This window comes from Aulonocara stuartgranti (assembly GCF_965226115.1).
Source record: "Aulonocara stuartgranti genome assembly, chromosome: 12".
Classification (NCBI taxonomy): domain Eukaryota; kingdom Metazoa; phylum Chordata; class Actinopteri; order Cichliformes; family Cichlidae; genus Aulonocara; species Aulonocara stuartgranti.
Window position 1 is genome coordinate 21,538,605 of NC_138948.1, and position 26,429 is coordinate 21,565,033.

A 26,429-nucleotide genomic window follows, 5' to 3' on the forward strand; every position below is an offset into this window, starting at 1 on the left:
GTGATACTTCAAAAGGTGCTTTTACTTCATCCTCATCTGTCTTCAGTACTCAGAAGCCAATATCAGTGTCATCTGGTACGCAAAAATCTGTCACCACAAGCAAGTTCGATGAATATTCATTAACACCAGAGGAAAGTTCTTTTTTGACATCAACTGAAGAGGGCTCAGGAGATCAGACGCCTGAAATGATCAGAAATCTCACTGCACTTCCCACAGCTTCCTCATTGTTCACCACGGAGAAGTCAACAGCAACTCCAGCTGACGTTTACTCCAGTGCTCTCTCAGATCAGACAGAAAAGACTTCTGTTTCTCCTTTGACTGATAAGACAATGACCTATTTGGACACAACTCCAATGGATGTAGAACGTTCAAGTGATGACACCACAGATATATTGAATGCAAGCTCTGTTTTCAGTGACGTATCTCCATCTGTATCCAGCACTGTGGAGTCAATACCACTATCACTTGCAGTAACACAACATGTTGATACAGATGAGACTAAAGTACCATCCCTTACCAGTGTTCCAGATGTTGAGGTTGAAAGTGAAAGCAGTCAACCTACCGTAATGGACTCGTTTGCTTCTGTCAGTCCGTCAACAATGAAGTCAGAAACTACATCCTTCCCGAGTGCCACAGATACAGATTTTTCCGGAGACAGCACTACTGTTTTCCCTGAAGTCTCAAGCATCATAACAACAACAGTGCTTTCAAGTGATACTTCAAAAGGTGCTTTTACTTCATCCTCATCTGTCTTCAGTACTCAGAAGCCAATATCAGTGTCATCTGGTACGCAAAAATCTGTCACCACAAGCAAGTTCGATGAATATTCATTAACACCAGAGGAAAGTTCTTTTTTGACATCAACAGAAGAGGGCTCAGGAGATCAGACGCCTGAAATGATCATAAATCTCACTGCACTTCCCACAGCTTCCGCAAAGTTCACCACGGAGAAGTCAACAGCAACTCCAGCTGACGTTTACTCCAGTGCTCTCTCAGATCAGACAGAAAAGACTTCTGTTTCTCCTTTGACTGATAAGACAATGACCTATTCGGACACAACTCCAATGGATGTAGAACGTTCAAGTGATGACACGACAGATATATTGAATGCAAGCTCTGTTTTCAGTGACATATCTCCATCTGTATCCAGCATTGTGGAGTCAATACCACTATCACCTGCAGTAACACAACATGTTGATACAGATGAGACTAAAGTACCATCCCTTACCAGTGTTCCAGATGTTGAGGTTGAAAGTGAAAGCAGTCAACCTACCGTAATGGACTCGTTTGCTTCTTTCAGTCCATCAACAATGAAGTCAGAAACTACATCCTTCCCGAGTTCCACAGATACAGATTTTTCTGGAGACAGCACTACTGTTTTCCCTGAAGTCTCAAGCATCATAACAACAACAGTGCTTTCAAGTGATACTTCAAAAGGTGCTTTTACTTCATCCTCATCTGTCTTCAGTACTCAGAAGCCAATATCAGTGTCATCTGGTACGGAAAAATCTGTCACCACCAGCAAGTTCGATGAATATTCATTAACACCAGAGGAAAGTTCTTTTTTGACATCAACAGAAGAGGGCTCAGGAGATCAGACGCCTGAAATGATCAGAAATCTCACTGCACTTCCCACAGCTTCCTCATTGTTCACCACGGAGAAGTCAACAGCAACTCCAGCTGATGTTTACTCCAGCGCTCTCTCAGATCAGACAGAAAAGACTTCTGTTTCTCCTTTGACTGATAAGACAATGACCTATTTGGACACAACTCCAATGGATGTAGAACGTTCAAGTGATGACACCACAGATATATTGAATGCAAGCTCTGTTTTCAGTGACGTATCTCCATCTGTATCCAGCACTGTGGAGTCAATGCCACTATCACTTGCAGTAACACAACATGTTGATACAGATGAGACTAAAGTACCATCCCTTACCAGTGTTCCAGATGTTGAGGTTGAAAGTGAAAGCAGTCAAACTACCGTAATGGACTCGTTTGCTTCTGTCAGTCCGTCAACAATGAAGTCAGAAACTACATCCTTCCCGAGTGCCACAGATACAGATTTTTCTGGAGACAGCACTACTGTTTTCCCTGAAGTCTCAAGCATCATAACAACAACAGTGCTTTCAAGTGATACTTCAAAAGGTGCTTTTACTTCATCCTCATCTGTCTTCAGTACTCAGAAGCCAATATCAGTGTCATCTGGTACGCAAAAATCTGTCACCACAAGCAAGTTCAATGAATATTCATTAACACCAGAGGAAAGTTCTTTTTTGACATCAACAGAAGAGGGCTCAGGAGATCAGACGCCTGAAATGATCAGAAATCTCACTGCACTTCCCACAGCTTCCTCATTGTTCACCACGGAGAAGTCAACAGCAACTCCAGCTGACGTTTACTCCAGTGCTCTCTCAGATCAGACAGAAAAGACTTCTGTTTCTCCTTTGACTGATAAGACAATGACCTATTCGGACACAACTCCAATGGATGTAGAACGTTCAAGTGATGACACCACAGATATATTGAATGCAAGCTCTGTTTTCAGTGACGTATCTCCATCTGTATCCAGCACTGTGGAGTCAATGCCACTATCACTTGCAGTAACACAACATGTTGATACAGATGAGACTAAAGTACCATCCCTTACCAGTGTTCCAGATGTTGAGGTTGAAAGTGAAAGCAGTCAACCTACCGTAATGGACTCGTTTGCTTCTGTCAGTCCATCAACAATGAAGTCAGAAACTACATCCGTCCCGAGTGCCACAGATACAGATTTTTCTGGAGACAGCACTACTGTTTTCCCTGAAGTCTCAAGCATCATAACAACAACAGTGCTTTCAAGTGATACTTCAAAAGGTGCTTTTACTTCATCCTCATCTGTCTTCAGTACTCAGAAGCCAATATCAGTGTCATCTGGTACGCAAAAATCTGTCACCACAAGCAAGTTCGATGAATATTCATTAACACCAGAGGAAAGTTCTTTTTTGACATCAACAGAAGAGGGTTCAGGGGATCAGACGCCTGAAATGATCAGAAATCTCACTGCACTTCCCACAGCTTCCTCATTGTTCACCACGGAGAAGTCAACAGCAACTCCAGCTGACGTTTACTCCAGTGCTCTCTCAGATCAGACAGAAAAGACTTCTGTTTCTCCTTTGACTGATAAGACAATGACCTATTCGGACACAACTCCAATGGATGTAGAACGTTCAAGTGATGACACCACAGAAATATTGAATGCAAGCTCTGTTTTCAGTGACATATCTCCATCTGTATCCAGCATTGTGGAGTCAATACCACTATCACTTGCAGTAACACAACATGTTGATACAGATGAGACTAAAGTACCATCCCTTACCAGTGTTCCAGATGTTGAGGTTGAAAGTGAAAGCAGTCAACCTACCGTAATGGACTCGTTTGCTTCTTTCAGTCCATCAACAATGAAGTCAGAAACTACATCCTTCCCGAGTGCCACAGATACAGATTTTTCTGGAGACAGCACTACTGTTTTCCCTGAAGTCTCAAGCATCAAAACAACAACAGTGCTTTCAAGTGATACTTCAAAAGGTGCTTTTACTTCATCCTCATCTGTCTTCAGTACTCAGAAGCCAATATCAGTGTCATCTGGTACGCAAAAATCTGTCACCACAAGCAAGTTCGATGAATATTCATTAACACCAGAGGAAAGTTCTTTTTTGACATCAACAGAAGAGGGCTCAGGAGATCAGACGCCTGAAATGATCAGAAATCTCACTGCACTTCCCACAGCTTCCTCATTGTTCACCACGGAGAAGTCAACAGCAACTCCAGCTGACGTTTACTCCAGTGCTCTCTCAGATCAGACAGAAAAGACTTCTGTTTCTCCTTTGACTGATAAGACAATGACCTATTCGGACACAACTCCAATGGATGTAGAACGTTCAAGTGATGACACCACAGATATATTGAATGCAAGCTCTGTTTTCAGTGACGTATCTCCATCTGTATCCAGCACTGTGGAGTCAATACCACTATCACTTGCAGTAACACAACATGTTGATACAGATGAGACTAAAGTACCATCCCTTACCAGTGTTCCAGATGTTGAGGTTGAAAGTGAAAGCAGTCAACCTACCGTAATGGACTCGTTTGCTTCTTTCAGTCCGTCAACAATGAAGTCAGAAACTACATCCTTCCCGAGTGCCACAGATGCAGATTTTTCTGGAGACAGCACTACTGTTTTCGCTGAAGTCTCAAGCATCATAACAACAACAGTGCTTTCAAGTGATACTTCAAAAGGTGCTTTTACTTCATCCTCATCTGTCTTCAGTACTCAGAAGCCAATATCAGTGTCATCTGGTACGCAAAAATCTGTCACCACAAGCAAGTTCGATGAATATTCATTAACACCAGAGGAAAGTTATTTTTTGACATCAACAGAAGAGGGCTCAGGAGATCAGACGCCTGGAATGATCATAAATCTCACTGCACTTCCCACAGCTTCCGCAAAGTTCACCACGGAGAAGTCAACAGCAACTCCAGCTGATGTTTACTCCAGTGCTCTCTCAGATCAGACAGAAAAGACTTCTGTTTCTCCTTTGACTGATAAGACAATGACCTATTTGGACACAACTCCAATGGATGTAGAACGTTCAAGTGATGACACCACAGCTATATTGAATGCAAGCTCTGTTTTCAGTGACGTATCTCCATCTGTATCCAGCACTGTGGAGTCAATACCACTATCACTTGCAGTAACACAACATGTTGATACAGATGCGATGTCATCTGGAACAGACAAATACTATACCACAACTGCAAGAGATGAAACTAACTCCTTTACTGAAGAGTGGAGCTCGCATGATGAGATAACCCATATACCGGCCTTTGTCAATGCAGTTCCTCCATCTTTTTCATCGCTCAGCACAATGGCCCCAACATCAAGTCCAGTCGCAGAACTTGAGATTCCATTAATTAGTCACCCAGAGAAAACCTTGCTTTACCCCTTAACTGACAACACAGTGTTATCTCCTGAACCCTTTACATTAACTGACCAAACTGTAGACATGTTTACGTTATCTTCTTTCTCAGATACAACTTCAACTGAAACAATAGAGATGGTAACAACAAGGAACACTGTTTCTTTTGATTTCATGACTACGACATCAACATCAGCACCATCAACTACTTTCAGTGACTCTCAAAGAACACACACATCCTTTACAGCAACAGTTGAAAACCTGAAAACTTTGACTCACAGTACAATGATTTCACCTCATGAGTTCATGACCGGGCAGTCTACAGATGCTCCTCTGTTTTCTGCCACTACTCAGTTTGAGTCAGAAGCAGGTCATTTTCCCGACCCAGACTTCTCAGGAGATTACACATCAACATACACAGATGAAACAGCACCTGAACAGCCCTCTGTGGAATCAGCAACCCTAGCAGTAACAACATTTAGTCCATCAAACACACCTGTATTCACTGGGGAAGAGCATTCAAGTGATAGAGAATTTACAACTGCTACATCTAGTCCCTATACACTCAAAACATTTCGGCCAATGGCAATACCCAGTATTACCCCAATGATGACCTCTGCCTACAATGACATGGACAACTCTGGCAGCTTCCCTCAAGACTTTGATTTGGAATCAAGTCAAGATGGATCTGGTGAAGGGATATTAATTGAAACTGCTACAAAACCATACAAGGAATTTAAAGTGCAAACAGATGAGACAGAAACAGATGAGACTCAGAGCACATCTGACATGGTCAGTGTTGCATTTTCACCTCAGTCTAGTACACAGGTAACCAAAGAATTTATATCACCAACTCAATCTCCAAGCATGATGAGCCCTGAGATTTACACTTCTGATCAGGGCAGTGGAGTCACCGATCAAGATGAGTGGTCAGGCGATGACTCAAGTGGGTCATCCTCCACAAGAGTACCTGAAAGGGAGAGTTCTGGAGTTTTGGATAGTACAATTTCCTCAGCGGTTATAAATTCAGTGTTTCCAGAAGATAGTGACCCAGGTGGCCATACCACTGACGTGCTTATTACAGTAAAAGACACAGGATTATCAGTTCTACCCACAACCAAACCAAGAATAATAGGAGCAACTCATGAAAGTACATCTGTTACTAGCACAGAGAGTACAGGCCATTCCATTTTCAGCACAGAGAAACCAACAAGCACAGCAAAAAGACTTAATGAAAGTGGAACAGCTGATGTTCCAAAATCTACTGCACCTGCAGCTTCTCTCTACACCACAGAGAAGTCGTACACATCAACAGAATATGCAATCACAAGTAAAAAATCAACACCAAAACCAGATTTTACTTTGACAGAGGTAGAGAGTTCTGGCAACCAAACCACTGTGAAGTTCACCCTAAAGCCTTCAGTGATGGAGACTGCCACATTTTCAGAAACAGCAGGTGAAACCAAGGGTTTTGCTACAGCAACAGCAACCTCTGATAACAGGGTTTTCTCACAGGAAAGTAAAATTACTCCAGCAACAGATCATCCCCTTTCAAGCACTGAGAAAGATGAGGTTGCTGTGGCTGAACACACAACAGAATCCCCCTCTACAGCCCTGCCCTCCCATACAACTGATGCCTTAATATATAATCACACTGTTGTTGATTTCAGCACAGAAAGCTTGAGCAGTGAGCATAAACAAGATGAATTTACATCAACATCTGCCCCAGTTCCCACTGTTATATATCACAGCGTTACAGATCAACAAGTTGAGATTATTACTCCCGACAGGAGCCAAGCCAAGACTCGACTAACTGAACAAACACCGACCATAGTTCTGGATGCATCCAAAACATCAACCAGCACATCTATCATATTCATCGAGGATACACAACAGGAAGATAAACTGTTCTCTGGAGTTACAGATAGTATGAGAGAAGACAGCTACAGTACAGAGCTTATTACCAAAGATGATACAATCACTGATGCAGATACGATGTCTGTGGTTCCCTCTTCTTCATTTTATCCAACTATTCTGACAGAGGAAGCTGGGGGTGTCACAGCAATTACAATAACTCAAAAGCTGGAAGTTACAGAAGAACCAGAGGGTTCAGGGACTGTGGGTGACACATTTTTGAGTCCTACACCAACCTCAGCCAGTGATACATCATCAGCCTCAACATCTTCTGAATACTTGTTCACTTCAGAATCGTCACCTGTGAAAGACGTTTCTTCGGAAGAAACATCAAGTGAAGTAAATGTCACAAGGTTGGCGCAGGCCACACAAGATACTTCCGTGTCCACTCAGTCAAGCTCTGGAGAAATCTATGATGTTACAACAACACACAAAGTTTTCTCATTTGAGACTACCAAACCAATTTCTGATCAATTCCAAGGAGACACTACTGAGATTTCCACTTCCTCATCTTTTTCTTCTCAAATGTTAATGGAAACAGCAGACTCTACCTCTGTCACTTTAGTGACTAGTGAAGATTATGTGGTCACCACAGTTAAAAAAGAAAAATATACGACAGCATCACCCGTAATTCTAACAGCTACAAGTCACGGCATAACTGATAAAACCTTAAGTTCATCCGTTTTCACACAAACCACTAAACCTTCAGTCACTGTCGCACCAGTCTCCACTAAACCTGGAACAATGAAATCCACCAGTAAAACATCTGATGACGACTCTTCAGGTGACTCTGATGACTTTGCACAAGAAAGCTCAGAGAAACCTTCAGCATCATCTTTGGAAAGTTGGATGACTGAAAAAACATCTACACCCTCTTCACTGTTTAGTACTGAGCAAGCCAGGTCTGAGATCATGCCTACTCCCCACACTGGCATCTCTTCTGAGAAAAATGTGCCAGCCACAGTGAGCCCAGTGTTGTCTAGTGAGAAGTTAAGCACTGCTATGGTTGTAACTGCCCAGACTGCATTAACAGTCACAACATTGAAAGGGGAAATTTCAAGTAGTTCAGACAGTGACATCCAGAAAACATCTCCTCATGCTATTATAACTTCATCTCATATGGGGACAGGAGCGGAGCCTGTTGGAGTAGAATCTACAACTCCAAAACCTCCAAGTGAAGAAGAAGAAGAAACTATAGCTACTGACACAAGATCTCCTGCAGTGTCAAGCGCTGTAGACGCATCACTAGAGATCTCAGGTGAAGCAACTTATTCATTTTCATTTGAAACAAAAAGGACTCCATCCTCAGGTGTGTCCTCAGTTTCTACCACTGAGACTGAAGGGTTGGTTTTCACTTCAGAAATTACTGACCAGTCACCCAAAATGATAACAGAACCTGCCCTTACCATTCTTGCTTCTACCACTGAGAAGCCAGCTGTAGTATCGACTGAGAGAGACACCTCAACCGATGAAGACAGTTCACGTTATGCCAAGACGCCAGTGAAGAGTGAAGAGAGGTTTATATCAACAGGAACAAGTATTATTATTTCTACAGCAGGTTCAAGTGAAATGGGATTGAGCACCTTTGGGTCTGACTCTGTCACTCCTAGTTTGTCGACCGTTAAGAAGACTATGATTACTAGCACTTTATCCACTCAGCCGGCAAGCTCCCAAACAGATGAGTCAGAATCTTTTGAAGAAACCTCAGGTCAGACATCCCATGAGGTCTTCAGCACTGCAGCCCATGCAACACAGCCCCCTGCTGTGACCAGATCTATTGAGTCATTGAATACATCAACTTCCTTTGAGTCAGAACCAAAGGAGTCACAAAATGCAGCTATAACAAGCACAGCTATCTCAGAGACAACAGTAATGATCACCACAATACCCACTTCAAATGTCCCCTCAACACCATCACAGCCAGATGTTGTCATTCAGTTGGACTCAACTCTTTCTCCTCTACAACCACTGACAACTCCCATGGAATTATTTGAACAAGCCAAGTCAGAAATTACACTTACACACCGCCCCAACCCTGGTCATTCTCATGATATATCACTGACCACAACTCGCCCTGTATTTGCTAATCATGTCACAAGCCAGACTGCAGTATCAACAGTTGCACCTGCTTTTGTTTCTGAAGACGACCGTGTTTCGGTAGCAGATGGGACAGTTGAACCAGCTGTTGATCAGGTCTCAAGTGGTGCAACGACTCACCTCAGTCTAACTGATCCACAACCAGATTATGAAGCACTAAATCCTTATGTGGTGGCAGCAGATCCCCTGTACAACCAAACACTAGAAAATGATACAGTGTTAATTTCTACACCACCATCTGTTGCTCAAACACCTGACTCAAAGGTAATAGCAGAAGCTATCATGGTTACGGCATCAACCACAATCAGTGGAAAATCAGTCTCTACCCTCCAAGAAAACAGCATGACTACAGCAAGTGTTGTTAAGCTGGGTGATGATGAGTCACCTTCTGTCCCTAATGATAAGGCTGAAAGTGGCTCTGTAAGTTCTGGGATTTCATCCCCCAGCTTTGATGATGTATTTGATGAACTGATGACTACAAAGGCACCAAAGATCATCAGTATAGAACAGGCTCTATCTCCAGATGAAATCAAGAAAGTATTTAAGGTAAATGCTACAGAAGCTTCAAAGAAGGAAGGTGTTGATGTCACGTTTGGGAAAGGTGACATAGGTGTCTCTCCTTACACTGAAATACCAACCAGCACTCAATTCAAGACAGTATCACCAGCCCAGGTGCAAAATCAGCTAGGTACAATTGCATCAACCACACCATCAACCTTTTCTGAGCAAGACCAGAAACAGGGCAGTGACATGACTGCACCACCATCAGTTATTGAAGGAAAACCATCAATAAAAGAGGAGGAAACAACCACACCGCCTAATAGAGGATTTGATCTGGGACACACTGTTGTTGGCGAGACTATGGAGATTTCTGGTAAGTTTCCTTCTAAGTTGGCACTGAAATAGAGCAAAAAAAATGAATACTCCAATAAACTTCTGTTTAATTCGACTTTTATTTTACTTTGCCATCAGGAATTGACTCATGCACAGAGGATGTTTGTCTAAATGGAGGCTCTTGCTTGAGGATTGGCAGCACCTATACCTGTCACTGTGCTCCTGGTTTCAGTGGTCATCAATGTGAAATAGGTAGGACAATTCTTGCAAAGCTCACATGAAGCACTGCTAAAAGAACATAATATTTCTGGGACTACAAGTTGTTTTGCTCATCTGCTCCTATTGATTATGTCTGTTTCTTATGAAGATATTGATGAGTGTGAATCAAACCCTTGCCGCAATGGAGGCACTTGTGTCGATGGCTTGGCTTCTTTCACATGTGTGTGTCTCCCGAGCTATGCTGGGCTGTTTTGTGAAGAGGGTAAGTTTGAAATTAATTTAACAATTTTTCTCTCTAGATTCTTTCTTATTATTATTTTTCCCATTAATAAAACTCATCAGTTATTTCTGGGCTGGTCTCAATTATCCAAATTGAGCTAGTGCTAAGCACATATAAGAGAGAAACAAAATGTTAACATTATAGCCTCTTATATTTGACTATGTATTTAGACATTTAACATATTACTCAGTTGAGTGAACCACAAAAATGTTTAGACACGCCACATTAAATATAATCATACTGTTTGCATGCAGCTGATCGACGTCTCGTCCTCAGGCGTCAGCTGACTAATCAACAACATCTTTATTTCATCACCACAGCTTTTTTTTTACTGTCTCTTTTTGGTGTCTCATTGTAGCTAACATACTTCAAAACCCCTTGAATTCCCAAAGATTTCAGTTTCTTAGTATTTAAAGATATGGCCTGTTGTCATCAAGTTGAATCCAGTCAGAGTAAATGCATGCTAGATCTCAAATCACTATATTTCCATCTAAGACAACTTTACTGGACTAGAAAATACAATGAAGTCTCTGAGTTCTTGCTTAAAAAAGTTTATCTGGACAAGGGAGTTCTGGAATATTTAAGAAAAAGTTATTTTACTGTTACCAGTTGAACCATATATTTACACCAAGTGTGCTGAAACCAGGGCAATATGTGCCTTGGGTGATGTCTCTTGACCAGTGTCTACACCCTAAATTTTGTTAGTCACTCAACAGTGAATCCCACCCAGATATTTTACTCAGACACAGCTGCTGTCTGACTAAGTTTTGCCAAAAAAAAAAAAAAAACTTGATGTAGAACTTAAAGAAAGATTATACCTATGTTTTTGTGTATTAGACTTCCAAGGCTGAATTAAGGAGAGGGGACGGATAAACGGACTCTATACTAAAGTGTATACGTTTAGAAATACATGCCATTAACAGAGTAAAGCTTCAGAGTTTGAAATAAATCTGATCTGTTTATGGCTGAACTAATACATTAGTTTATCACATTTCTGATTTATGCAGAATCACATACACCAACACAAGGTCTGATGGATCAGTTTGCTCCTGTGTAAGGCCTAGATTAGATAATGCCATAAATGTTAGTTTGTGAGACTGATACATGGATTGAATTAAGAGCTAAAGTCTATTCCTCAGTTTATTTCATGTCTGTTGATTTGTTGCACATCTCTTTCTGTTTTCTGTATACCTCATTCTCTGTCACTCTGTCTTCTATCAGATACAGAAACATGTGACTACGGCTGGCATAAGTTTCAAGGCCACTGCTACAAGTACTTCCCTCAGAGGAAAAACTGGGACACAGCAGAGAGAGAGTGCCGCATCAACGGGGCTCATCTCACAAGCATCCTGTCCCACGAGGAGCAACAATATGTCAACCGTAAGTTCACGACAGGTGTAAATAATTAACAATACTTTAGATTAATGTGATAAAGATGATACTTAATAAAAAAAAAAAACCTAATTAATGGGAAATTTTCTCTCATAAAGCCAACTCAAGAACAAATACGTGTTTGGGTAGAGACTATGCAAGATAAGGGTTCGAGCAATGAAAACATCCACGTTATCTTGGGCTTTCTCCTGCTTTCTCTGACTTACCAGTCCTAAAATGGAAATAGGCCAACTGAGGAATGTAACTGGTTGTGTTTTACTTGGCAGGTCTTGGACAGGACTACCAGTGGATCGGCCTGAATGATAAGATGTATGACAACGACTTCCGCTGGACCGATGGTTGCCCTATGGTAAGACAGGATGCTTTCTTACATATTATCGACTCAACAAACATGGCACCGGAGCAGTGTAAATATGCGCAATGCTGTTGACAGATTTAGTCATTTAGGGAGGGTCTTTCCTTTCTGGGAGTCGCATTGCTGTTCTCATGACGCATTCTCCTCCGCCTCATGTCACTACACCCCGGTGACCGCTGTGGTAATAAATCTGATGGAGAACATGGTGTATTTCATTTTAACTCCTTTTAATGAGTATGAGCTCTGTGTAGAAAAACAAATAGCTTCCACAAAGCAAAAATAAATTAATTAATTAAAAGTTAGAGTTAATATTTGCTATAGTCCTTCTAGCTGCTGTCCACTAAACAGAAAAGAAACTAAATACAATATATAGTGTGCTTAAGATTTGCACACACTGACGTTCTTGCTTCAAAGATGCCCTTCCAGACCCAGAGAAAGGCAGGAAGCATTGAGCCAGCCTGGGGGGGTTAAAAGATAAGCACAGGCCTGGAGGCTGTTTCACTGCTGAAAGAATGAGGGGTGATGAAGGTGTGAGTGACACAGCGGAGAGGGGACTTTGTCAGGCGTAGACAGGTATGTTTCTTCTTTATCCCCCACACTCATGAGCAGGCCCAACCAACAGGCAACCACCCAGGGAAAAAGGCCACCAAAGCAGGCAGACACACAGATGGACAGCACCTGTGCTCAGCTGTAGAATGAGTAAAAAAAAAAAAAATACACTGGATTGAGGGTGCCCAGGGGGTCTGTGTGGGTGGTCACCTCTAGTGGACTTAAATGTAATAAATAAGACTGATTTTAAATAACTGTGAACTATTTACAACGGCAAAAGAAAAGACCAGTGATTAAATAATTACTATAGAGAATTGAAACACATAGGCTGGAAAATCTTCGGATGTGTGTTTAGGTGTGGGTGATCAAAGTTTGTTTGAATGTTCTGAGGAGGATGCAGACCTGCTGAGGAGTTGATGGGTCAGCCATTTGTTAACCTGAAGCAAGCTGAGCAGGAAGTCAGAGCATGTTTGTTAACCATAATGAGAGAGCAGCGGAGCCTCAAGGCATGATTGGTGGGGTGAGGGGGGTGGGGGTCTGTCACAGCTTTGAAGAAAGCTTTTGAACCTAGAATGTGCTGAAAGACTGCAGGTAGCACCGATGCCAGCTCGAATGCCTCGCAGCACTGCAGCTGTGTGTATGCTGTATTAATGTATGAACGTACATGTGCTGTTGTGGAATTTTGTTCCTGGAGATGTACAATCGTAACGCTTGACATGTCAGCTAATGATGAAAAGACATCACATACTAATGGTTGTCCGTTATCCCAAAACTCTGTTGTGTGAAAGACACATTAGTTGTTACACGGAATACCAGTCATGCCAAGTATGCGATACTGAATCAGGGGTGTAGACTGCACTGACTATAAAATCCAAGCTACTCTTATTTTTTGTGTAAATAGTAGGTTACTGTGACATTTACAGCAGGATAATGCAGATGGCTCCTCTCTGGACAAAGTTTATGAGCCCATTTTATAAACCTTTCATTTTTGCCCTTTGAGTCTGGTTTGCTCAGAATTGGCCTACATAAAGATACACTTTCTCCCTCTTGTGGACAGTAATTAGAATTGCAATTATGAAAAGGAAAAGGAAAAACAAAAGGATTTTGGCTTCACTTTTTTCTAGCGAGATATGTAGCAGGCACAATATTTGTAGTGATTTGGTAACCTTTACCGTACAAGTGCCTATTGGTATACACATTGCCCTAACAAGCAAAAAATGCTCAGTTCGATCTTGGGAGGAGACACTATTCCCTTTTGGCTTGTGTCAGGAAGGAAATTTGGTATAAAAATCTGCCAAATCAAATATGAAGAGCTACTGCTGCAGTGACCCTTCAACAGGAGTGTCTATAGATAATGTCTGTAAATAGTGTCTATTTTACTAATAAAAAAGCAAAGCTGTTAGGCTTAGAATGTAGTTTAATAACAGTAATGTTTTACTCTTGCCTGCTCTTATTTTAGCAATATGAAAACTGGAGGCCCAACCAGCCTGACAGCTTCTTCTCTGCTGGCGAGGACTGTGTGGTGATGATATGGCATGAGGATGGTCAGTGGAATGATGTTCCTTGCAACTACCACCTCACTTTCACCTGCAAGAAGGGCACAGGTAAAAAACAAACAAACAAAAAATCCACTTTTTAAAAATTTCTTAAGGTAAAAATGAAAACCCATAGTTCCTGTAAAATTCCTTATCAAATGCCTTTGTCTCGTCTGGTTTACAGTGGCCTGTAGTCAGCCTCCTGTGGTAGAGAATGCACGTTCTTTTGGGAAGACACGTGAACGGTATGAGATCAACTCGCTGGTGAGGTACCAGTGCCGTATAGGCTTTATTCAGAGACATGTCCCAACTATCCGTTGTCGTGGGAATGGACGATGGGATATCCCGAAAATCAGCTGCATGAACCGTAAGTGCACACTGTTGCTCTCAATAGATAGACATTACTCTGATATGTATGGAGTGCCAAAAGTGCCAAAACTGAAAAAAAAAAATATAACATTTAGTATGTTATTTATTCATTTAACATTTTTATGCTTGCATTTATTTATAAGTTGTTACTTTTTTGCATTTTGTCCCAGCCCTGAATATTTATCATATTTTCTTAATACATTGGCATTTAACTGCCCTCAGATGCCTATTAGGAGCAACCCTTATTTCTGAAGTGCATGGTTTTTGAATTTTCAAAATTTGTCATTAAATGTTTTCTTGTTGTCCAACGTTATCTTTATGGGTGAAAGAGTTAATGCTTAATTAATTCATAATTTGCTTTAAAACAGCTGTGGTTATGTTCTAAATAAATACTTTTCGTTTCGAGTTTTCATTGGCTAAAATATATTTTCCTGATCAGCCAACAACAAAATTTGACCTTCATTGTAATATTGAAGCACAGAGAACAACATATATTTTTGTGCATTTAATAAGATATAAACCTATTTACTGAGTTTGCTACTCAGCATTAATCCAATGTGTAAGATTTTGACAAATAATTATAGTTTGAGAGCTAAAATGGGATTTTTTTCCCCCCCAACAGCCTCAAGCTATCAGAGGACCTTTATCAGAAGGCATCAGCACAATAGTCTCTACAGCATCCACAACTTCAATAACTGGCAAGATGAGTCCTTCCACTTTCGTCATCAGCTCCGACCAGGAAGGAGACACAAAATAGAACATAAGTGGAAATAACACGGCACACCTGAGACGAGAGCACGTGCCAGATGCTTGTTTGAAAAGAACAAAAAAAAAAAAAAAGCACATGAGAAAACTTATCAAAGAAAAAAAACAACAACCTGCAGTTTTTGTCAATGGAATCTTACAAAGTGCCTTTTATAGACATGTAGATACAAGACTTTTTCTTATCAAGGGGCACTATTTTATAATAATGCCAATGTGGATTAAAAAAAGTTTCAGCTGGCTACTGGAAAAGCAAAAACTACTCTTATCATACTTAAAAAAAAACACTAAAATCACCCTTTTTCATGATGGTTGTCTAGTCAATTTTAAAATCAACTGGGCTATTTAAAATCTATGCAAGTGTTCATTTTCTAATAGAAAGAAAGAGATTATACTGCTCATGTAAACATTAATATTGTGCTGTTTTAATTTGGGTTTCCTTTTTATTGCGCTTGCAAAGAACTCATATCGCATGAGTTAAACATTATGTTGCATACAAAGAGCTATAAACTTTCTTACATACAGATCTTTTCCCAGAATTTATAGCTCATTCTATAAAGGGGCAAATTATACCCTGACATGGTTTGACAGGTTTCCTGTATAGTAGTTATTCACATTCTAGATTAAAATATCACAAGTCTGGGGAAAGTTTTTCACTGATTGCTTGGTTATCAGCTTCTTTGTGATGGCAGCTTTTAGTATCAAATTATCACCTTTCATTCTCTCCTGCTGTCATCAGATATATGTCAGACTAAATGTTTATAAATAGATTTCTATAGATAGATTTTAAAAAATGTAACTGACATTTTCTTTTGTAGGAGACAGTTCAATATGAAAGATTGCTCTCTAAGTCCTATCGACAAAGCCTTTATCAACAGATGGAAATTGATGACTATCGTCTACTTCAAAAGGAAAGTGTAGCTCAAGAAGCCTCTATTTTCTGCTCAAATATGTTCATTGCATAGCCTTTAATTAGTCACAACAGCATGTTTACAATAACTTATATAACTAATGCTGTGCATAATCACACACCAAAGACTCTTGCTGTCATCTGTTGTGGGGTAGCTTATATGTAAGTCTTTTTTTTTCTCTTTTGGTATGATTTCTAAAAAAATTTTTCTGTTATTGTGGTCAATTAAGATCAGTCATTGAGAGAATGTATTTTGTGAATCACTCAGAAAGACTTGAACGTAACAGCTGTTTAGGCAGAGATGCGTATAATTTATTTTCAAGCTGCTCTTGATTGCTTTACTTGTTTTACTGATGAAATATGATTCTGTCACTTGGGCCTCACGGGGATTCTTTTTAAATGTTTTTATTGTTTGTTCACCAGGACGCCGGCAACATTTGCATGCTAACAATCTAAAAGTAATTACTCAGCAATATGATCCATTTACATGCCTTCTTCTTTTTCTTTCTTCTTCTTTGTTTTTGTTTTTTTTTTTCAACTTTAATGGCAACAGTGGACCAAAGAACTCAGAGACACACATCAGCAATAATCTGCATCGATTTTGTTCTGTAACATTAACAGACGTGAATTTTTTTTTAAGGAGAAATGTTGTTTTGTTGTCTGAGTATTTGTCTGTGTGTTTTAGCCTTGATGTGCACATAATATGATTTTATATTTATAAGTGTTTCTTTTTTTAAAGATTACTTTACAATGTGAATGGTTGGTACGTTTGTGAATTTAAAAAAAAACTGTTTTTTAGCTGTTGTTTTTCCTGCTTTAAATCACCAATGAAATAAAATAAAGATTATTTACTTACAAAATTAAATTTGTTGACCAGATTTTTTGCAGATCTTATTCAGATCTAATTAGTCCAGAGTTTGTCCTTCTTGTAATGTTTTGATAGTGTAGCAGTCTTATTACACTTTTCTTTATTATGATTAGAGTTTTTATTATATAGGAAATGTGCTGCAAAATTGCAGAAGCCAGGTAATGAAGTTGAACAAAATTTAAAACATGGGTCTTCTTGCACTAAAGATAATTTAGGATGCAGTGTGCACTACAGTGATTTCCCCAGCAGGTAGTGCTATCAGCCTTACTCATGAACCGAAGATTTTTTCTGCTATCACGTTTCATTTTTTTTAGCACCCACACAACTCATGGACACTAAGCATATAATGATGAATTTAAACTTCATGTGAATCGCACTGTGTGGAAAATCATACCAGTATCCAATTTTTCAAAGTATTGCGGTGTCTTAAACATACATCACACACTTGTAGAAAAACCTATCAGACATGCTCTGCAAGCCCGTTGGTAGACAGTTGGTACATCCAGGGGAGAAGATAGGAAGTGGCAATGTGAATGTGAATTGTAGCAAACTAAAACTGGATTAGGGAAAAGTGATGCCATGCAGAAAAGGCTGATGCTTCAGTACTGTGAACCTGCATAAGGATACCCCACTGCTTTTCTCTTTTCTTTTTAGTGAATAGCATGAGTAAAAGTGGTCTTCTTGAAAAACATCTTGAGTCTACATGCTGGTGCATAAAGGATCCACATGAATTCCCTGTGTGGAAAATCAGAAGCTTTTTGACTACATTACCTTTCACTACTACTCCCACAGTGCCTGTTTATGCAGCAGTCACTTGGAGTTCACATTGTTGCTTACTAATAACACAAAGCACCATTACCTGAGTAACAACATCAGGTTGGTCATTGTAATCTGTGTGCAAGCTAAGCTGCGTTTTTCTCTGTGAGTGCCAACTCTGTCGTTAGAGGAGACGTGACTTGTGATTAATGGCTGCTCCTGGATGAAATCCTGCCTCACGAAGTGCAGATGTCTCAAAAACCCCTAGGCCTGAGTTTCACTGGGATTTAACAGAAGTTCTAGATTTATTTTGGAAATGAAATGCTCCCAAGCTCTTACTGACTTCTTCAGCTTAGCAGGCACCTTAGAATAAAGTGTACCATTCACTTAATGCCATGATGTTTGGGTTTTTTTTATTTTCCATACATGCATATCTGTAATTCTGTCAAGCATCTGGAATGTAGCTAGACTAGTGCACTGCACTGGACTGCTTGAAGTCAACAGACTGCTCATTGATTTGACTGGCTGCCTAAACACACAGAGGCCCAAAGAACAGCTCACTTGATGCCAGCTGTTTAAATACATGCATATAGTCTTTTGTATAATACAAGTGCAAAAATCTATAGTTTATGTACACAGTTTATTCCTCAAAAATATCTGCTGTTGCTTTTAGCTGCATTATCCAAAAAAAGTTACCTAAGATGGATCGCACACATTTACATTTGTCTAGCATTTCCCTGCTGTATCCACCTAAATCTGACCCTGTTCCCAGAGATTCCCACAAGCCTCTTAAAGACTGTGCTACTGTTCCCTTTGTCTGACTTAGTGGTGGGTTGGCAGCCTGGCACTGAAGATAAAAATGGCAAAGAATAAATGAATGTGGGGAGAGTCTAATCTTAAGTCCTTTCAGTTGACATGGCTTTACGCCAAATTCATGGCCTCCAATTTGGCAACTTAAACAATCCCATTTAGGTCCCTGCTTAAACTTCAACAACTCCACATGCTGCGTGATTTTGCTCCAGTAAAATAAGAAGGAATGCAATTTTTAAAAAAGGAATATATGATTCAAAATGGATTTAAGAGTTGTGTTCTTTATTTCAAACAGCTTCATTTGAAAAGGTACAAGGTGCTAAGATACAAAATGTTTTTTCCTTGACAACTTGAGTTTTATTATTACAAACAATGCATCACCACATTATTGCATGTGTTCTACAGTGAGTGCCATATCTCTGTATCTCTAGAAAAGTTTTGTTGCACCTCTAATTACCATCTGTGAGTGTGATTGATCATCAAAATATGAATTGAAATTTTGCAGCTCATAGCAGCTCATAGCCACAATATGAAGATGTGCAACTCCATCAGTGGTCATGTGCAACCACACATTTAATAGTCATATATTAACTGCTGTAACATTAGATTTCTTCTAGGAAATGCCACTCGTGTGTTGGGACAAATCACATCTTCAGTTTAACTTCTCCGCTAAAATCCTACTAGTGTTAGAAACTTAATCTGTAGTTTTTCTTGAAAAGCACATTATGCACATGTAAAAAAACAAACAAACAAACAAACAAAAAACTATCAGTAACCCATCATTAAAAAGTAAAAACCTTTTGTTAGGACAAAAGAATACATTGCATTAGATTATAGTGGTCTTTCCGACTGTAACTGGAAATTGTGGTAATTGAAGCTTTCACAGCAAAAAGAGTTGTAGACCAAAACGTTTACCTTCATTTTCTTTGCAAATATTTTGATCACAACTATTCTGTCTGAAAAGCTTTTTTTAAATTTTTTAGTTTCAGAAGCTAAAAGCAAACAACATGCAAATGATCACTTTGTGCGGGGTAACAAGTACCCATAGCAGTTTGTAATAAATTTAACGTAATTCCCAAATGCCGAACTCGATAAAAATAAAATGTCACGCTTTTCTGTTCTTGCAGACTTTAAAGCAGCACATGTCAACTGCACGTGTGCATATTTGCACTACATTTGGAACTTCACAAATCCAATCATGTTTTGCAGGACACAAACTGTAGTCAGATTATGCTAACCATTTACTTCTCTGTCTCTGTTTCATCAGTCACATTTTGACAAAATAGACCTTTACTTAATACTCTGTGTAAAACCAATGAAAGCCACCTATAGGAAAATGCAAAACATAATAGCTACAGGTCATTTTTTTAATTCTTAGGAGGGTATAAGATGTATGCATGTATGTATATATATGTATTTTTAGGGTTATCACAGCTTTAGAAAGGTACTGGGTTCATGCTAGATTAGATCAAAAGCTTATCTGCTTCATTGTTTATTTTACTGGTTGTGGCTTTTGCTGCTCTTTGGTGGTCATGGCTTATTTAGACCTATCTAACCCATCACTGATCAGGCTTGTAGCAATACACGCCATAAGACTTCACTGTCTTGTCGGGAAACCCAACAAAGCGCACTGCTTCTTCTGTGGGGCTGCAGTTCTTCCGCGGCCTGGAGATGGGGTACCGGACACTTCCATCAGCCAGCCAGCCGGCATCACAGCGATCATAGCCTTCAAGCTTCCAGGCAGCAAACATGTGGCCCACCTTGGCAATCTCTGCACCGTCATCTCTGCATGCCTCCACAGCCTCATCGAAGGTCAGCCTTTCAGGCTGGACCAGCCAATAGAAATGACCTGACAGCAGATAAGGCAAACAAGACAGAATAATTCAAGCAGATGTGCTACTATATAAATGTACTAGTCTTTGTGGTCACTGCGTTTCATGTACAAAGACATTTTTATTAACTGACCTTTGAGTGCAGTAGTATAGCAGAACACATCAAATTGCCTAATCTTCTCTTGGCGTCCATAGGTTCTGAGGCCAGGCTCATTGTTGGAGCCACCACAAGGATGTCTGGGTTTGGTGATAGGATACTGCACTGTGCCGTCACTTAACCATCCAGCGTTGCACCAATCCAAACCGCCTTTCCACGCAGCAAGCAGCTGTTCATGTGAGGCAATCACAGCTTCCTGGTCCTCACAGGCTTGCACGGCATTGTTGAAGTTCAGGTTGTATCGGCCCAAAGGAGGGTAGTATGGGAACACGACACCTGAACGAAGTAGATCAGATGAAAATATGAGGAAGAAAGCAAATGTTGTCTCTCTTGGTTTTTCTCTCTTGAATATACATATATATGTATATAGTACAATCCCGTTCAGGGGGGGATACGTTCGTGATGTTGCATGGTAACAAGCGTATACCATTTTTTTATTTTTATGAAATTGAATATATTATTAAATGAATTTCAAAAAAGTGTAAGTATGGAAATAGTAACAAAACAAAATAACAAAACAAAATAAAACAGGATTTACCAGTCATCAGACCAGCATGCACCTCCAAGATAACCTCTTGCAGTGAATCTTCAATCCCGTTGTCGATGTCACAGTGATATTTTCCCTTGTCGTCCATGGAGACTTCAGTCATTATTAAAGAGGCATCTTCACTGTCGAGGTTCTGCAAGAAGACACGGCCCTCAAAGCTCTCATAGGCCCTTATGTGTGGTCCCATTTTAACCAGCACATCCTCGTTCAGAGCTTCATCATCTTCCACCTTTGTCCATTTTATCCGGTGTCCGTTGTTGCCAAAGGACACCGTGTCTGAGGACAAGATCCTGCAAGGCAGGGTGATGTTGCCACCTAGTTCAGCAGAAACCTTGACTAGAAAAGAAGAAATATGATATAACCTTTCTGCTCTTGTTTAGAATTATGATACTTGGATAAAAAAACCAAAACCAAAAACCCTTTGTATAACATTTTTATGTAATGATTTTCAATGCAAAAAAGGGGGGAAAAAATTGTAGAAACACTTTTTTAAACTTCTCCTTGTTGCCTTTTTTTTGTTTGCCTTGTTAATGAAACAGCTACGTATTTTGGCATGTCTATAATGTTTGTATTATTGTAATATACAATACACAGTGTGACATCTGAAGCATTACATCACACAAAGCCAGTGAAGAGTCTGGAGTCTGTTTGGTTTATTAAATGTAATATTGGGCACCGGCCAGTCCTCAGCCCTGAAAGCCAATAATCCTTTTTCAGTCTCCTTCCTGCTGTTGTCAGTACTTGCACTTATAAGCCGTTGGTTCCTCAGCATTAACCCACAAAATGAAGTGCTTTTCTTTCATCCACTACATCTGATTTGTGTTAAGTGTGTCAGGCACATAAATAATGGGAAAAGAGAGCAGAAAATATTGTTGACAAAATACAGAATCTAGCTGTCATCATTATTTCTTTTACTTATTTCCTCTGTGCACTCCCTCTCTATCTTTCCTGTCCAAGCTAGGTCAGCCTTTAACTCAAAATGACAGGTCATCTGTGTCTCACCACCGGTTCCCATCCTCTATCTTTAGACCTCACAGGGCTTGCTTAGTTAAGACCCCAGCCAGGAAAGAGAGTGGGGGCTGTCTGTGCCAGACAATAACAAGCACTAGATAAATGCATGTAGACAGCACCGCTGACACCCCCTGCCCCTATCCTCAACCTATAAACACACCGCAGTTTAACCTTTTAACAATCTAACGTGTAAACATAAGTGAGGTAAGGCAAGAAGCACCGCAGAAGACTTTTTTATTATATTCATAAATAACCCGTCTTGTTCTTTAAGTTTCAGGTACTCATTAAAAAGTATAGGCGCTACTCTGTGTCTTTTCTCACTCACTCAGTATGGACGATCTGCATGTAAGTCTGCAGTCAGCTTCTGATTTCTGACTGAGGATGCAGCTTTCATGTTGAAGGCCTTTCACTTTGAGCAGCCACACCTGAGCATGACTGGAATACTGTGTCGCTGGCTCTTCAGCGGGAAACATTTCCCACATGGCTATTACAGGAAATAAAAGTAGACAGTGGCTTTGACTCTGCTCAAACCACAACCTTCCCTCAGAACACACACACTCACAGTGGAGTGACACTGAATGAACCTCTCGTCAAACGCCTGCCGAAACTGTCCCGGTTCACACAGTAGAAGTGTGTCTGGAGTTCTTTCAGTGGTTCTCAGATCATTAGAATTAATTAGCAAAGGCAGTGCTGACAGACCTAATCTACCCTTCAGTCTCACCTTATGCCACTCTAAACTCTATGTTCTCATTTCTTTCATGAGGCTGCACATGCCAGTGACTACCTCTATTACCAAATCACCACACCCATTGCCTCACTTGCCTCTTGAGTGGTCACCGAGACGCCAGGTATTTTATGAGCTGGGAAAAACACTTCTGCCGCTGCTAATTGCCAGTGTCTGGACAAGAGTCGTCTTTGCCCGTTTTGTCAGAGAGAAATGACTCACAGCTTCGCTGTGCCTCGTAAACACTCTGCATGGGTAACGCTGTGCATAAAGTAGAATTGAAACCTGAGGCATCCAGGATGACTGAACTGGCAGAGGTAAGGGCAGTGCTGACATCAACACAGACTCACCAGATGTAATTACAGCCAACAGTGATGTCTGAAATTATTAGAAAACAGAGTAAAGGGCTTCATTGTAGTGTCTCGTGAGAACACTGTTCGAATGTTAAATCAAGAGCCTCTGTGTGAGCTGTAACCCTGAGGAGGACGGAGCCAATTCAGTGAATGCTGAAGTATGAACTGCTTGGGATGATGTTAAACGAAGGCACAGTAAATAAATTTGTCTTTTTATTTGTTCTACACCCTTGACAGTTACAATCCCAGAGAGACAGATGCATGTTAAAGCAACTCCTGAATTTCTCCTGCTCCTGCAGTTACCACTAGACAGACATCCCAAAGGAGACTGTGGCCCTGGCATGCAAGACATGCTGCACATATAAAGCAACAGCCTACTGCGGGTAGTAATCCTTCTGGGAAGAGAGGGAAGCCTTTCTTTTCTTTGCCATTCTCCAACCGTCTGCAACCCTCTGAGGCCCAAGGTGGTTCCAAATTGTCATAATTATTGGTGGTCAAATAATAGGGAACCATTATGACTGACACTTTCGTCAACTGTGCAGCAGTTGACAAAAAAACAAAACAAAAAAAACCCCAAAAACCCCAAAACATAAATGAACACATGTGTAGGGCAATAAAAAGAAGCTTAGCAGCTGCAGCCAAGACCTACTGCCATTTTATTACCAAGCACAGTTCAGTCTCACTGTGTAAAAGGTGGTTTTAGCAAGTGATTGGAACCATCTGCTTCTTTGCAACACTGAAGTGGAAATGATCTTTACAGTGATCCAGGTCCACTCTGTGCCCCATGCATCATGTTATGCTCTTACTATACTGTATACTGTGTAACCCCTGAGCCTTTCCTGCATGAAGTTACTAAACAATCAACATTAAAAATCTCTTTGAAAGGATGAAACTCTGCAGAGCAACAGTCTGCATGTTTATATCTCCTTGTGCACAAAATGCCACACCCTCTAGCAGAGCGAGCAATGCTTTACAACATCCCAAAGTGTCGCTCTCTTATGTTGCTGGCCCACTTGTGTCAATATGGAGAAAGAATTAACAAGTGCAGCTGGGATAAACACAGCAGGCCAACTCCTACACACGTATGCCAATAAGCTCTTTCCTGTATTCTGTCATGCAAAACAAGTGCAAACACAAAAAACGTGTGTGCGCACATCCTCGGTACAAGCGCACCATAGATTTCCATCAGAGTGATTTGTTAAATTTCTGTTGAGCTTAATAATACAGGATCAATACCACCAAAAACGTGCCTCTGCGAACATCTCATCTCCTACCCTAAACACATCTTCTCCTCACCCCAGGCCTCATTTGCAGCCAAGCCCCTTTCCCCACTCTACCACAGTAGCAACCAGGCCAGGCTTCAGTAACCAACAACCACAGTAAGCATTAGACTTAACAGACTATTACTTCACAGGAAAAGACAGAGTCATTTGGCCGCTGTTCAGCATGGGGCTCTATACATTTGGCTGTGGGTCATTAATCTTAACTCCGCTCCTGTCAGGCTGCCTGCTACCATGGGCTGATTTCCAAAAGCTCCCAGTGGCAGAGTGAGTCAGTAGGTATAAGGACAGGCAACGCCCCTCGAACTGAGGGAGAATACACAGCTCATGTGGCCAAAAAATATACTGTACGGAACAACGCAGCTGGCCTGGGCTGAGCAAATGCTTTTACATACTTCAGGCAATGACATCATATAAATAAAAAATACAAGCTCTCCTCATAGAATGAAATTTTTGTCCCAACAAATAAGCCGTTTCCTCTGCTCCTGGAAGAGAGACAGCTGAGACGTTCCTAATTTGACATACTGAGTCAGCTTGCAGAGCTGCTGAAAGCACATTAAATATCAGTCAATACATATAACATGAGGGCATCTCCAGCAATTCCCTTTTTTCTTTCTCTGCAGCACTAGATCTAGCTGTGTTTTATTGGGAGCAGCTTCATCTCATGGTGTCATTCTGTAGGAAGCTGTGAATTTGAAATTACAACAGTGTTATGATGGAGTGCAGGGGCTCCTTGGAAAGATTTCTCTCTAAGTTTTCAGTGTCTGGAACAAATAGTGTCAGAAAGTTAAAAAAAAAAATCAACACCATAAATCACATTAAAGTCCGCATTTACATCCACAAAAAGGGGGACAAGCACTACCAGCCCAATTTAATCCACTGCAGCACTTGTGACCTATTTTAGGAGGACAACCAGTGGTATTACTCATTCAGCAGAGTGGGTAGGAAGCCCCTATGAATGGCAAGGGTAATTTATTCACCAGCCTGTTCGTGCTGGGGTGGTCTGTGTGCAGCACATCAGTGAGTGTAATGCTGAGTTACACTGTGTCTGTGTGAGCGTTACTCCAGAGATGTGTTTGTTACCTGCTGCTACAACGACACCGTTATAAGACAAGCTTTTGATGGGGTACCACTTTGCTCAGGCTTCTTGCACAGCTCATCCCCCCGCATGCACACGATTGATGCAACATCATGCATTTATAAAAGATCACACATACATACAGACACTTGGGCATGTTAAACTATTTCACATCATTTTAAATCTTACCTGTTAAGATCGTCTCTTCACTGTACGCACTGCCAGCCAGGATCAAGCAGACTATAGTGATGCACAGCAGCCTCATCATTTTCTCTCTCACTTTTTAGTTTTTGCAAAAAGTGTTCCTTTAGCAAAAAGTTAAAAATGTAATTTATCTATAATGTAAATATTTAAAGAAAGCTGAGCGCTTTTTCTTCTCTTTCAATTTTTACTAATCAGCTATCCCCTCCTTTTTTTCCGTTTGTTCAGCAGCCGCCTGTGGTGCTACTGGAAAGTTTGGGGTCCTCGGAGGTCCAAACAAGTGCCTTTTATTGTAGCCCAGCATGTTTGAGACCACTCCTTCTCCCCTCAGCCCATCACCATGTAGAAGCTGTAAATCAGCCCCCCTTTGCCACTTTTTATAAAAAAAAAGCAACAAAAAACTCCATATGTTACACCCCGGCCTAGGCAACCGGGGTGCAACGCAGGAAAATAAAAATAAGGAAAATAAAAATAATCCCAAAACGAGATTTAAAGCAAAATACCACATTTATTTACATCACCAAACACCAGACGTCAAACTATTTACAACGGGGGGGAAGATCGCGACCATGACACACTGAACATTATAGTGTAATTAAAAAAACAAAAAACAAAGCTACGAGTCAGCCAGTGCT

General features: G+C 40.6%; 2 protein-coding genes across 2 annotated transcripts; one reads left to right on the forward strand and one right to left on the reverse strand.

Moving 5' to 3' along the window:
- Positions 1–4,465: 4,465 nt before the first annotated feature.
- Positions 4,466–15,382, forward strand: LOC309718521 (uncharacterized protein). Its single transcript, XM_082553853.1, has 8 exons — positions 4,466–9,846; positions 9,945–10,058; positions 10,174–10,287; positions 11,527–11,685; positions 11,964–12,046; positions 14,061–14,205; positions 14,321–14,503; positions 15,128–15,382. The coding sequence occupies exons 1-8, from the start codon at positions 4,596–4,598 to the stop codon at positions 15,277–15,279; spliced, it is 6,201 nt and encodes a 2,066-aa protein (XP_082409979.1). The 5' UTR covers positions 4,466–4,595; the 3' UTR covers positions 15,280–15,382.
- Positions 15,383–18,872: 3,490 nt separating this feature from the next.
- On the reverse strand, positions 18,873–26,079 carry LOC309718587 (hyaluronan and proteoglycan link protein 1-like). Its single transcript, XM_082553992.1, has 4 exons — positions 25,783–26,079; positions 21,139–21,483; positions 20,577–20,876; positions 18,873–20,460 (listed from the first exon to the last, which is right to left on the reverse strand). Exons 1-4 carry the CDS (start codon positions 25,859–25,861, stop codon positions 20,171–20,173), a joined length of 1,014 nt encoding a protein of 337 aa, XP_082410118.1. The 5' UTR covers positions 25,862–26,079; the 3' UTR covers positions 18,873–20,170.
- Positions 26,080–26,429: the final 350 nt, after the last annotated feature.